Source organism: Ruditapes philippinarum, unplaced genomic scaffold (genome assembly GCF_026571515.1).
Source record: "Ruditapes philippinarum isolate M1 unplaced genomic scaffold, ASM2657151v2 ctg1951_1_1_1_1, whole genome shotgun sequence".
NCBI lineage: Eukaryota > Metazoa > Mollusca > Bivalvia > Venerida > Veneridae > Ruditapes > Ruditapes philippinarum.
Window position 1 is genome coordinate 245,590 of NW_026861315.1, and position 15,403 is coordinate 260,992.

General features: G+C 33.2%; 1 protein-coding gene across 1 annotated transcript; it reads left to right on the forward strand.

The window, feature by feature from the left end:
• The first annotated feature begins 2,844 nt into the window (after positions 1–2,844).
• Positions 2,845–14,949, forward strand: LOC132715221 (uncharacterized). Its single transcript, XM_060698211.1, has 8 exons — positions 2,845–3,526; positions 4,720–4,773; positions 5,156–5,626; positions 6,102–6,146; positions 6,814–7,294; positions 8,127–8,163; positions 9,144–9,209; positions 14,891–14,949. Exons 1-5 carry the CDS (start codon positions 2,845–2,847, stop codon positions 6,975–6,977), a joined length of 1,416 nt encoding a protein of 471 aa, XP_060554194.1. The 3' UTR covers positions 6,978–7,294; positions 8,127–8,163; positions 9,144–9,209; positions 14,891–14,949.
• Positions 14,950–15,403: the final 454 nt, after the last annotated feature.

A 15,403-nucleotide genomic window follows, 5' to 3' on the forward strand; every position in this document is an offset into this window, starting at 1 on the left:
TCGATGTGTACGTAAACTAGTTATTGAATTTGAACTTTTCGTGTTTAAATTATACAACTTAACTGGAAATTGCATGCATAATTTCTTGCTTTGGCTTTATCTCATAGCTGCATTTTGCATATTTCCGTATTATAACATTTTCGCTTTTTTAACAAAGGCCGTCTTAAACCAGTTTGACTTCCTGTAAAATTTACAGAGAAGAATTGAATATAATATATAAATCTGGAAACAAAGTGAAGCATTAATGACAACAAAATTACAAGAGAATTGCAGACTCGGTTTGATTGAGTCTGTACATGAGGGATAATGAATACGTGCAACATCCCTTACGCCCCCTAGCACCGGCTTGAGCGGTACTCAATTTCAACACTTAATAGTGCTGGCATCAATGATCCCGAAGGACAAGAAAAATATAACAACACTGAAGTGAAGTACGGGGCAACTTATACCAGCTGCCACACAGCACTTGACACCTGCTGTTGTGAAGTATAAACGTTGCAACATAAAACATGTTTGATTTCAAATTTAACTTTGTACTTTGTCAGCTCAATTCATATGACGCATTCAGATAACAGTAAAAGTGTATGAAATGGTACACGTGTGAAATATAAAATCACAACCGAAAATCGTTAACGTTAACTCTTTCAAAGGCTGTTTTAGAAGTAAGGAAGGAGATAGAAAGTGAGATACAGTTTATTTACTTTAATAGACTACCATTTAGCTATAGTTATAATTATTCTTGTCTAAGTACAAGGTAATTGTCACGATGTGAGTAAAATGTGCAGCCTGGCCGGGACCGTTCCAAGACTCTTCAAATTGATTCCGGTGATTACACATCTTCTTCTTTAAAAAATTGAACAGTTTCAGGGCGTGACATACTCCCGCGCTTCTTTAAAATTCGCCCTCGAATTACTCAAGGTAACAGAACTATGTGAATAAAAATCTGATTATTATTAGTAATGACCTCACGTTGGGTGTTTAACGTGTGTAGGCTGAAATGGATTCGAACCTGGAAATTCGGTATACAGCTCCATGACTTTACCAACTGAGCTTAGCTGCGGCTTCAACATCTTCCACCCAAAATAGTGTATATTTATAAACCGTGAAATACTGCCGTGCTGTATTGATATTCGTCCTCGAAATTCTACAGAGCAACATGAATTAACTTTGAATAATATGCATTTATGACCCAATGTTAGGCAGGCGCCAAATGTCACAGGGTATGAAAAATGTGCAGACTGTTCCGGACTTGAACTGGGTCTTTATTGTCACATTCGTGTTATTTGTGCCGTGTGGCGGCTGTAAAAAGTCTCCCCGTACATTTAATCAATGATGTTATATTTTTGATCCTTAAAGATCGTTCAGCACGACATTATTGTTGTGCTTGTGGTAATTTAGTTATTTCTATTCGGCTTTTTTCTTGGGTGGTTCCAGTATTCCTCACTTGAATACTGTTGAAACACCCTTAGGATATGTGGCCTGCTTTTTAAATTTGTCTTTTGACTTCTTATCTGTGATATGCAGGCTTCATAACCTCTGATCCCCTTTCAAAATTCCATTTTATTTAGTTCCGCTCATTGTTTTCTCGTTTAGGGCAAGCGCATTTTTTTTTTACTTGGGGACCATATGCCGCTTTTCATGGAATGGCACTTACGTGTCACGTTGAAGGTTCCATGATCATCTGCGGATGTTTCAAAATTTAAAATTTTACCAGTTAATGTTAAATGTTGAATTCTGCTTGACGGTGCTAGGGGGGCGTGGACGGTAATTTGCACTTTACAGTACCGTCCATGAACAGGCTCAATCAAACCGAGCCTGCAACATTTTCAATTCTGCCGTGTTGGGCTTCCTTTAGGGAATCTTATTTTCTCTATTTAATTCTACTTTATAATCACCCTTAGGATATGTTGCCTGCTTTTTAAATTTGTCTTTTAACGTCTTGTCTGTGATATGCAGGCTTCATAACCTCAGATCCCCTTTCAAAATTCCATTTTCTTTAGTTCTGCCCATTGTTTTCTCGTTTAGGGCAAGCGCATTTTTTTTATTTGGGAACCATAGGCCGCTTTGCATGGAATGACACAACTTTGTTACATTGAAGGTACCATGATAACCGCCGTATGAACACATCTACGGGTGTTTCTAAATTCAACATTTTTATATGCAAAATATGTCTCTTCGTCAGAATGTCGTTTAATCAAAACCCTGTATAATAATGGTTGAAAGCTGCATGCAAAATAATTCAAGAAAATCAAACTTGAGAAAAATGTACTTACATTTGAAGAAAAGGAAAAACGATTGACATGCTACGTGCTTTTAATGACTGGTTTTGCAGTAAATAATGTATAGCCATATTCTACTGTGTGACTAACACAGTTAAAACTGTTTTGGCACATTTCGATATGATTTTAGTTATTTACGTGGATAGTAAAAGTGCGGTTTGCAATATAGAAATTTCTTCCTGTGTTAACAAATTAACAAAATTTTAATTTTAAATAATACATTTTCAATTTTTTTATAAAAATAAGCATGCTGCTCTGAAATGTTTGAAATTGTAAGGAAAAAAGCTGAACATTAACAAGGCTAATCTACAATAAACAACGATACATGTGCAAACACTGATGATGAAAATATAGCACTTATTACATTTGGATTGTTCATAATTCTTTGACTGTATAAACTTCAAAATGTATATACAATTATATCAAATAATGTACATAAAGTATAACATGTTTGCACATTAAAGTTTTACTGCGGTATCCTGAAATTTTCAAAATTCGTCTGGACTCTATCTTTTCTTCGAGGTATCGTCAAAATATTTTTATTTGCTGGGGTTTTTTTTTCAGAATGACCGACAAGTACTCACGGTTGGTGACATTTGTGGTAAACATTTGCCCAAAGCCATTGCGTGAACTTTTTATCAGTAAAGCAAAAAAAGATAAAAACATCCAGTACACAAATTTAAAAGACTACCTTGTGTTCCGTGAACAGGACATTCGTACTTTGGAAAGACGTAACAAAATCACCACCGATCAGCTGGATCACATTTTTCCGGCGTCTGGGATCGTAGATATTCAAAAATGGGACATAACCTTATCATCAGCCCTATTAAAAGGATTATTTAAGACTGAGCTAGATTCTGATGAAAGATTTTGTCTCGATACAATTACAACAATTCGCAACAATTTACAGCATATTCCAAGCACCAAGTGTATTGAAGATGAATTGTTTGACTCGTCATGGAATGATCTCAAAAATGCAGTCCTTTCATTATCCAAATACGCCGGAGCTCCCGACCAACGATCGATAGAAGAAGAAATTAGCAAGGCTTTAACTGAAAATATGCCAAATCTCGGAGACGTTTTGCAAACATGGTACAAAGGATTTTCTGTTCGACTTAGTTTACAAAACAAAAAACTGGACAAGAAATTAAATGAGCAAGCCGCCGAGATACAAAATGTGAGGGCTGCGTCTGAAAAATCTAAAGCTATACTTTTAAAAGGATCCAGAAAAAGACAGGGACGTTCAGGTATTCGTTTAATTGTAACTGTTACAACAGTCCATAACATTCTTCTTACTAACTTTCGAATTTGCGTTCTTTGTTAACATGCATAAATAAGCTTTCTGCAAAAAGTGTTATTCGATTGTTTGTGAACGATATGGCAATTAATAAAGTATTTGTCCGCCCGGTCTTAAGTTCTACATTTTCTAAACTAAATAAGGTGATAGATCTTATCATAGAGTAGTGCCGTAAATTGTTGCACTTTGGTATTTTTCATGATTGTATAAATTTTGTTCGAGCATAACTTGAAAGGTATGTGTAATTTTGACAATGAAAGAAGTTGTAGGAAGTGTGTGATGCAGAAAAAAATAACCCATTCCCTCCATAAATTCAAAGATCAAAAATTAACTCGTCAGAACGTTTGAGTTATTGCCCTTTGTTATGTTTCTGATTTATCTTTGTCGAGATATCTTCTTCACAGATGACGGAGTGCAATGAACAGTAATAAAATCTCTATTCTTCAAAAGCATAACTCTTGAAAATTCAAAAATGTTAGGGATAGCAAATGAAACTTTATTGGTAGAAAGATGAAATGATACGAGTTGCATGCACAATAGTAAAAACTCTTTTACTTCAAAATGTTTGAATTATTGCCCTATTATATTTTTCTTTTTTATTTTTGCCTTATGTATAACTCAAAATGTGTTCAGATATATACATTTGTAATGTTTATAGTTAGATTGTACTCATTATGCAGAAGTATAATGCATTAATACACAGAATGATAACTGCACATTTTGTCCATTTAGAATTATTTCTTTATATTTGTCCGAAGCATTACTAGAAAATAAATGCTTGAGATAGAAACGTCATAGGTATATATATTTCTTTTGGTATGAGTGATATGCTCGTTACTGATAGTTCTTCATCTGCATATTTTTCTTCATTAAATGCCATTGTTTATTGCCACGCTTATTTAATATTGGCGATAAGAAACTTTAGAAAAAGGTCAGATCAAGACTTTTCAGTACACAAGAATAATAACTTAAAACTTTAAACTTTTCTAGTCATTACTTCATAGTTTATAATATCTCAATTAAAAGTCGTATATTGCACATGAATGATAATTTTTCACTTCATATTTGTGCTATTTCCCTTAAGATTTGTTCATACTTATATAGTGACTGCTTCTCGCGAGTACTCTCATTTTCATATTACAGGTGCCGCTGTAAAGACTTTTAACATTTATGACAAAAAAGTGGAAAACATGAAAGGTTAGAGGTCACAATTCAATTGAATTTTTATGTGTTTTTGTGTGTGTTTTAATGAAAACTAAGTTACCATAATTTGAAAATATATTGTTTAAAAATTTGAATCGCTGTGGATTTTGTTTTAAAGATGAAAGGAAATTTTATCAAATTAAACGGAATGTCTCGTAGCAAAGAAAGTATTCTCTTTTGAAAAACAGATCTTAACTTCATTTCATCTCAAAAATAATTTTTAGTTAAATTAAAACACCTAAAGTTTTGTAAGAAGTACAGTCTGTTTCGTCTGCGAAAATATGGAAAAAAATCAAGCAAAAATTAGTATCTTACTTCTAAGTAGTATATTTCAAATTACAACTACAATTTCAAAATGTTATTTAAAATATTTCAGAGAAGTTCAAAAGGGGTTTTGATAAGCCTTTAAGTGGTTCTGAGTTTTATCAAGACCGTATTAAGCTTATTACCAAACAGCTAAACGAAAACCATCGTGTTATCGTTACCGGGAATAATAACGACCTTAATTACAAATGTGCATTTGCTGCAATAAAAGGCACAAACCAATGCATTGATCAATGCTTAGAAACTAATAACCCATCAGACTGGGGTTCGATCACATCGGAGGATGCTAAACTCGTTCTGTTGAATGAGCCATTTGGAAGGTTTAAATTTGATGAAAGAAAATATGAAGCATTGCTTGACGAAATCGACGGAATGCTTACCGCAACACAAGGAGGGTATGACGACACTATCGATATCGTAATAGTGGCAAACCAAAAACATCTGAAAGAAGCGACAGATCGCAGTGATCATGAGATGTTATGCACATCATCTGTTGTTGAAATCGATTACAGCAACATAGACGGTAAAGGCAATTTCCATATTTAATTTATTTTTATTTGTTCTAAAACAAACGTTTAATAACATGTCATTTTCCCGCTGATATCACGTAATAAAACATCTTTAATATTGCCTACCCCTTAATTAAATATACGAAATATTGTTGTTGATACTGACCTGTCTGTCAGTGAAAAAACAAATTCTCTCATTCATATTTATCACATACCCGTGCCGTTTATGCAATTTCGTAAAAATGGTATTGCACGGCCGTGCATATACTTCATTACATCATTTGCGCTTATTAAACATTTAATTCGTGTAGGTTCATGACTGACTTTACTGAACATGTTGCATAAAATAATATTATTCTCGTCAGAGGCTCGCATCATATAATTTTATTCAACTCTTTCAATGAATTCAATATAAATTTGTCACTCATTCAGTATCTTGTATTTATGTCTAATTCATAAACGTATATTTAACATGTGTTTTTTTTTCAGATAAGACTCTTGTTGTAGATGATACCATACACAGGAATTTACTTGGTTAGTTGATTTTATGCACTATAGAAATTCAAAAAAATTATTTCTTTTTGTAAATGTTTGAATTCTAGAAACAATGAAATAAAAATAATCAACCTTTCTAAAAATTAATTTATCCAAGTTGAACAATTAGTCAGTTGAATTTAATACAAAGTTATATTTTAGTAAATTTTCAAACAAACAAATATCTTTTGTGCTTTGTGTAAAACGTGATCTTGTTGACGTTGGCAACTCCGCTACAAATTCAGGTTAAAATTGATAAAATAGTACATTTATTTAATAATATAAAATTATATATGACACATGATAATTTTACACAATCTAACATCTTTATCTTAAGCATGAATACCATATACATACAAAAGTGTTAGACCAGTAGTTAAAGCACTATTATTTAGGATCCTCCTTAACGTTTATTTTGTTGGCATTATTTGTACCTGTGGATGTTAGAAATGCTTAGATATTTATGAAGTAAGCGATTTAGGTTTCATTTATATCTAATTGTAAACGAATTAAAATCAAAACATTCCGTATCAAAGCACAAATTAACCCTAAAAAGTGAATAAAATCTTTGTCTGAACACTATATCTACAGCTAATAATAAAATGAAAAAAACAATTTTGCTGGAATTGCGATATTGACAATTTCAGATTTTTCTTTTTGTTTCCAGATATGGCTAAGACTTTCAAAAAATCATACATACCAAAGGAAGTTGAAAGTCAAGGTAAAGAAAAAGCGAAACGACTCTTCATAGATCAGAGTATGGTAGTTATTGTTGGACCAACTGGAAGTGGAAAAACAAGTCTTTCATTTGAGTTTGCTATCTTCATATGACCTCAGCAATGGAGAAGATAATTTTGTCGTTATCTCCGATCCAAGCGAGGTGAAGTTTGTAAATCTGTCACTGCATCCTCTGATAATCATCAGGTCATTGTGTGGAGTGAAGTTTAATCATGCTGAAGCGCACAGGTGGTATAGCCAGTTAGACAGATTGTATGCAGCTGTTAAGATAAATCAAATAGCCGTTATCATAACGATAGAATCAAAGGTATTCCAAATGATTCGATCACGTATGCCACCACATCATCTATTGTCACATATTGTGACATTGACCAGCAGTACTGTCAACGAAAGGGAAAATGAAAGTAAAGGTAATTTGTAATGTCATATTTAATTCATATAGATATAAATATTTACATGAAATACAATATATTATTCTTATTTAGCTCAGTCTCACTATAACACAATACGGTTATACACTTAATGATCAAATTTATATGTTTTTTATACTTTGAAAACTCCCAAAAATGTGTTCTTTGTACATGTGTAGATGTAATGATAGTATGTTTGAATTCATCAGAGCATAGTTTAGGCACCGCATCATTCCTTAGCAGGTTGTCAAGCATGTGTAATGGCTTTCCAAAAGGCTTGCTATTATTTTTGTACATGGTCAAACGGAAGTACATTGCGAAAGATTGCAGAAAAAATTATTATCTGTCACAAAAAACCTGCATTATCCGGGGATCGAACCCGTGTCTTCTGATCCACATACTAATAATCTAAAAAGGCAACGACTATGATGATCTTAAACCAGATTCTGTTTAGAATGAAATATGTAGCTCGGAGTTAACTTTTTTTCTGTGGTAATGAGGCACAAGTCTCCGCTAAATAGTTACTCAAAAGAGAGAAATTGTGGTCTTTTCCGGCACTTTGGTTTTTGGTCCTTTTTCTTGCATTATGCATAATTATTATAATTATAATTCAGAAACATTAAGATATAACGACAACTAATATTTTAATTCAGCACGCTTATTCTTATAGTAGCGTAAGCATTCACAACCTCATTCATTACGGCGAAATTACGTCATTTTAAGAACTCAATAGAATCATTAAGAATTATGGGATTGACTTCATTCAAAGCACACAACCAGTCTTACACATGGTGTTTGAAACAGGTTTGACTTGCATATTATTTTGTTACAGATACAATTGATTGTGAAGTACAGACTGACAACATAAGGTAAATAAAGTTGTTTTACTTATAATGTTCATATTATTTTATTTGTCAATCAAAACCTAAACGCCTAAAGGGTTAATATTAAGCGAAGTGTTATAATTTAAAATCAAGCACGGGAGCATGAAAGCTTTTGGAAGTGTTCTACGCTTTTCTGTCTCTTGTAATACCTTTCAACCATCGAAGAATATGTAAAATATGTACTGCAAATATTTGTGCATATTATATGCAATCATTAAAATATATACATTCATTTCTTATTGTAAAATTTGATTAAAACTTTATAGAAAATAATTTTTTATTACCTCCCTTTATTTTCATGAAATGTTAAATTTGTAATATCTTTATAAATAATGCTTTTTGGAACCTACATAATTGGTAAATCTTAATTTGAGCATCATATTTATGATTTAAAACCATAAACAAATTGTGTTACAGGATCTTTAAGTTTCAATAACTCTGACATAATTTTTACAATATCACGATTCGTTGCCTCCCCCATCGCATTGCTATGTTCTCTTGGTTTTAATGAACCATAGGTTTGATAATGCATACAATATATATACGAAGTAAATGTGTTCATTTCTATATAAAATTCTTTAGACAAATGGCAATAAATAGTTTGAAGTATAAGAAAAAATCATAAAAACGCTATACTGGATATAAACGACGCCGAGACGGTTCAAGCATTATAAGACATGTTGTACAATTTACGCCCGTTTTATCTTTCATTTCTAACTATTACCCATGAAAACAAAATGGGTAGGTATGTGGCCTTTCTACGCGACCCTTGCATATATTATTTCTGTTCTCTCTTTCCTTTCTTTATCATCAAAAATTGATTAATTGACATGTTTAACTGTAACTAAATAAAAAAAAAACACTAAATAAACTTATTGACTAATAATTAAAATTCAACATTCAGTTGTGATGTATGCAAAATTTTGTCTGATAAATAGTTTTACTTTTACTTAATTTTTTTGCAGTTTGTACGCATTATCGGAGGGAAACTCAACACAAGCTGGTGCAACTGTTAATGAAAATAATCTAAGGTCTGTTAAAAGTTTTCGAGAATATAAAATGTCTCCTTTAAATGTTTTACCTGAGCGTAGTAGCTTCATCAGTTTTTCTATCTTACCATCAGGAGAAATTTTGTTAATTAAGTGTTCAGAAATACTTATAAAATTGAGCAAAACTTATAAATTAATCAGTACCCTACAAATAGATATTAGTTTGTTGCGTTCATGTGTATGTTACACTGGCAATGATATTGCTGTTATATTAAATCAGGATCAGCTGCTCTTTGTAAATATTAAAGAAGATATTTCACTGATCAAGTCACGCAGCATATCTCACAAATGCTACTCATTAGCTTGTTACAATGACAAACTTTTTGCTATAGACAAAACTTCGGTGTATGTTTATTCAAATGATGGTGATTTTCTGAAAGATCTGTATCAGTCAAAAGGCACACTGCTCGAATTCATTGACATTGCAGTGAGAAACGATGGAAGTATGATATTCATTATGACTGATAAAAAAAAGTTTATTACTATCGACAACTTGGGTAACAATTTATTCATGCTAGACATTCCTGATATAGAAGGTTCATTTATAAGAAATCAGATACGTTTATGTGTAGGTTTTCATGATAATGTCTTCATAGTTGGTGAGGATGAAAAGGGAGGTAATAAGAAAAAGATTGTACAAGTTCATCCTGGTTCAAGGTCTTGCAGTGTTATTTTAAAATTCAAAAGTGATATTGATTATTATGCGATACAATATGATTGTGACAAACATGCAATTATGTTAGCAGGAAACTCAAATTTGTTAACAGTTTTAGAACTACATTGAAATTTTCTGTATAAAAGTTACAAACATGATTGATTTTTGTAAATTGATTTAATCTTTATTATATCATGTAAATGACCAAATTGTTAGCTAGATATTTTGAAGTTTTAGAATAAACATAGCTTTCTTTCAAATTGTGACGTATTGTATTTGAGTTAAAACATAACGAAAATACCCAGAAATGTTCAATTTGCAGTAAAAGTTACTTTTTACAGTTTATTGCTATTTATTCTATAAAGTGTTTGAAACATTATATACGGGTAAGTGGGGAAATAAAGTTTATTATAACACCCTTTTCTATGTAGTCAAAGAATGCAAGTTGCGAGTGTTACATGTATTTCACAACAATGACCCATTCCGTATAATTCGCAATTTCGTTACTGAAGTATAGCACTGAAATGCATAACTTTTATGTATAAAGTGGATATAACAGAAAGTTCTATCACTGCAGACATAAGTCAAACTACCACTTTCTTTGTTGTTGTTCAACTATTTCGAAACAAAATGACAAAAGTATCCGATTTTTGTTATAACTTTAATTTTCGGGATAGTGTTGTCTTGTTTAGTTTTGTTCATCAAAATATTTTCTGGTATACTAATAAATGTAGACAATAAAGTTTTCAAGACTTAATACTCAAAAGATTTGCGCAAATAGAATAATTATAGACACTTATTTATCAAGCTTTTAAACCGTTGCGTAAATATAACCCACATGAATGTAGTCCGACAATAAATCTTCCGTGCCGTGATAAAAAAGATCTTTGTTTTGAGTATAAAATTGCACGCTTTGTTGATCAGCAAATTTGTAATTAATCACTAAAACCTACGGCCTGCGTGATTATTTAATTGTAAGTATAAACACCATACCGTGCATTGATATAAAACACAATGCACTAAAAACAAAGATCTTTTCCTATACATTTTCAGGTCATGTTATCTACAGCACCTGGAAACTGCATTGAAAATAAATAATTTGAATATACTTAGAAGAAATAGCAGTTGCTAGTTTTGATTGATTTAAACTTACCTGCCTTTAAGTAAGTAAGTAGCAACGGTTACACAGCACATATATGAGGAATTAAGATATGGTATGAAATTAATAATACGCTATCGTACTAAGCTAATCAGATTTGCCTGGTTAAATTCATTGACATGAACGAAACAAACGTTTTAAAACCCGTAAATTTGCATAAACATTTCTTGACTACGAACGGTGGTAATTGTTTTTTGTTGTTGACAATTTTGAGTGTTTCGAACTATACAAAGTGCCAAAGTTTTTTGGCAGTGAGACCCAAAAGGTACTCCTTAAGTTATAGTTTGCAAAGTTATTTTATTTAGATTTTGTTTTGCCCTGCATCTTTTTGTAAATTATCAAAAAAGTCCGAAAAAAGAGAGTAATGATAATGTGAAGAAGTTAGTTATGAATGTGAGCCTTAGAAAAGTTGGTTGAGATTTCGCAATAGAAAAAGATATAGGAGTACAAAGTTTTCTTTCAAATCGCACAACTACAAAATTACTGTAGGACAAAGGCAGGCACATATTCGCTTATTGCCCTGAAAGTACCTAGAAAAACGCTAAAATGTTTTTGTGACGTAACACCAAAATACAAGGGGAGCGATACACAAGTCTTTAAGGTGCGTGGGCAAGTTGATTACCAAATGGAAAAAAAATCTTGTACTAAAAGTAAATTTTCATCCAAAAGTTGTATGTATACAAGGAAAAGTTTCCTTTTATTTCAAAACACAAACACCAGTGCCACCACCAACTAGAAATGTGTCCATAAGATACGGATGCCCCCACATTCAAATGATTTGTCGACTGACTTACATCAGAATAGACGATATAGGTAAAGACGTGGGTAACTCTACATGACTTTTCCTACTCCTTAGAGGTTAGGGCATACAAACGACATCTGATTTTTCCAATGTTAACATTTTTGATTTAATATTAAGAATTTCGAATGTCAGTTTTATATCCTAAAGTTTGCTTAAAAGAAAAAAAACTATTCACACCTCAATATGAACCACTGATGCTGACTAACAGTATTGTAAATTTCATGACTGTAGGTCAAATACCTTTTGAGTTACACAAGAACAATTTGAAAATATTTTACTAAATGTAGGTCTTTATCTCTACTTATACTGAATAAATCCACAAACAAAGCTCAAAGTGAATAACTTCACATGATGACCAACATTCCCTTACAATTTTATGAATCCGGGTCAAAAACCTTTCGGCCTACGAGCGAGACAAGTTGAAAATTGCAAGTTGTACTTAGTCATGGGCAAAAACTCTAACAAAACTGAATTCATACACACGCAAAGCCCCAGGTGCTCAGCTTAACATGTTGAACAATATTCCTGACAAGCTTTTGGAATGTAGTTTACGAACATTCATAGGTACACGTAACACAATTTTTTGAAGCGTTTTCTTACTAAGTTAGGTTACAATTGCTCTACAAATATGAATAAATATACAAGCACCCCCCCCCCCCAGGTGTGAACAACAGCATTTGCTGAAAAATACTTCTGTAAAGTTTTATGACTCTAGAATAAACATTTCTTATCTACGCGTGACACTATTGAAAACTGCAAAAAAGTCAAGAGCAATAACTCTTATAAAACTGAACTAATCCGCAAAACCAAGGGTGCTCAATTAAACATGCTGACCAATATTGCTGTAAACGTTCATGACACTAGATTGACCACTTTTTGAGCTACATGCGACACAACATGAGACCGGGCACACGGATGGACAAGGACAAATCTTGATGCCCCCTGGAGTAGGGAGATATAATTCATCAAACCATGATGAAAGATCAAATTTTATAGAATACCATTATTAATAAACTTGTAAAAGAGTAGTTAACAATTCTTATTTTTTCATTGTTTTCATTCACTTTATTATAATAATACGATTATTTAGAAATAAAGGAATTAAATTAATTTTTAACTTACAAGTGTTTTGAAATAACGGTGGCACGAAGGTCACATGTGTTTTTTTATTTATCTCGTGCGCACGAGATACTATGTCGTGGCCACGAGTTACAAAGTCGTGGCCACGAGTGTCTGTGTCGTGGTCACGAGTAACTAGGTCGTGGCCACGACAAACTTAAGTCGTGGAAACGAATTACTATGTCGCGGTCATGAATTGCTAAGTCGTGGGCATGAGATAGATAAGTCGTGGAAACGTGCTACTAAGTTGTGGCCACGAGTTTCTAAGTCGTTGCCACGAATTACTAAGTCGTGGCCACGAAATAATTAAGTCGTGGGAACGAGTTACTATGTCGCGGTCATGAATTGCTAAGTCGTTAGCACGAAATAGATAAGTCGTGGAAACAATTTACTTAGTCGTGGCCACGATTTTCTATGTCGTGGCCACAAGTTACTAAGTCGTGGCCACGAAAAATTTCAGTGGTGAGAACGAGTTACTATGTCGTGGTCAAGAATTACTTAGTCGTGGGCTCGAGATAGATAAGTCGTGAAAACGAGATACTATGTCATGGCCACGCGATACCTTGTTGTGGCTTTCGAGATACTAAGTCTTGGGCACGAGATAATTAAGTCGTGAGCATTAGATACTATGTCGTGGCCACGAGTTACTTAGTCGTGGGAACGAGAAAAGTCATGCGCATGAGATAATTTACCAATCAGATTACACTTTACATATTAGAAAGTCACCTTCCAAGGGCCATAAGTCAGGCATTGATGTTGACTAAGTTATAGTCCTTTGTGGGGACAATTCTGTGATAGAACGGCCAGTTTGTAAGAACCACGGCCTGTTAACCTTTTTTATACGATAACTTCACCAGGACTAAGACCTTGATCGTTTTTGTTATTAGGGACATTGGCCATGGACAGTAGATAGCCTATAAGGATGTTTGTGGTCAAAGGTCAGGGTTACCATGGCACTTCATGAACAATCCTTGTCTGATGAATAGTTTAGAAGGAATAACCCATGGTTTGTATTTCCTAGACCTGATCAGTAGATGACACCTAATTAGTTTGACGTCATTGGGCCAAATATCAGTGTCACAATGACGCTAATTCCGATTAATTAGGAAAATTCATATGAATAGGGTAATCTGATAGGTTATTATCTCGTTGCCACGGCATAGTATCTTTTTCCCAAGACTTAATTATCTCATACCCACGATTTAGTAAGTCGTGGCCAAGACATAGTATCTCGTGAACACGAGATAGTATCTCCTGCCCACGACTAATTATATCGTGGCCACGACTTTGTAACTCGTGGCCACGACATTGTATCTCGTTCCCATGACTAATTATCTCGTGCCCTCGCCTTAGTAACATGTTGCCACGACATAGTATCTCGTGGCCACGACATAAAATCACGTGCTCACGACTTAATTTTCTACTGCCCACGAGTAAGTTACTTATGCCCATATGCGACATAATATCCCGTTCCCATGACTTATTTATATCATACCCACGACTCGTTGCCACGACAAAGTATCTTGTCGCCACGACATAGTATCTCGTGCCCATGACTTAATTATCTCGTGGCCACGACTTAATAACTCTTAGCCACGACTTAACTATAATAAAGACAGCAAATTAAAAATGTTAATGCCTTACAGTTATAAATTATGTAAACAAAAATTAAGGTAGTCATGCCCTGTTATAGTTTTTCAAGATTTATGATGAACATACGTTTACATATTTTTTATTTTTGTTTGCCGGCATAGAAATTTATTTGACTACATTTAAAAATACTTTATACTCATACCGTTGATTTTTCATGAATTCTTTCCAACATCACAATGTTCGAAACAACTTTACATATAATTTCAATTGAAATGATATATGAGCCCAAATTAGTTTTCATTTTAATACATCTCAATTGTGCACATTTTTTTCAGTATGAATGTATTACCTGAAGGAAATAACAGTCTCGATGGCCAACAGGTTGGTGCCTTGATGTCCGTTTTAGATATAAGGAAGTGTGGTATTGTGTATGATCAAGAGGTACATGTACCTACCTTTGAAAATAACAAGTTTGCCAGCTGTAAGAGCGTTTCTATCTCACCTACAGGATTTCTGTTTATGGTTTCTTATTTATATCCCAAAATCACAGTACAAAAATTTGACAACAACTACAGTGCTTTAAGCGAGATACAAATAAAAAATTATTTTAGCAAAGCTGTTTCGTGTTACAACAGCCATAATGACTTCCTCGTTGTTTGCGGTGAGAATAATAACGAAAAAAAACTTTTCTTTGTCGATGTAAAAGATAAAATGTCATTGAACAGGTCAGTCAGCATCTCTCAAACATGCATGTCATTAACTTGTCACAGTGACAAACTTTATCTTATAGACAGAGATTCTGTCTATATGTATTCAAGTGATGGTGAATTTATTAAAATACTTTATAA

Bases quoted from the DNA above. Each gene is read 5' to 3' on its own strand.
- LOC132715221 (XM_060698211.1), top strand. From the start codon at position 2,845: ATGACCGACAAGTACTCACGGTTGGTGACATTTGTGGTAAACATTTGC. The intron at 4,774-5,155 runs GTTAGAGGTCAC...AAAATATTTCAG, and splicing joins AAAAGTGGAAAACATGAAAG to AGAAGTTCAAAAGGGGTTTT. The intron at 5,627-6,101 runs GTAAAGGCAATT...TTTTTTTTTCAG, and splicing joins CGATTACAGCAACATAGACG to ATAAGACTCTTGTTGTAGAT.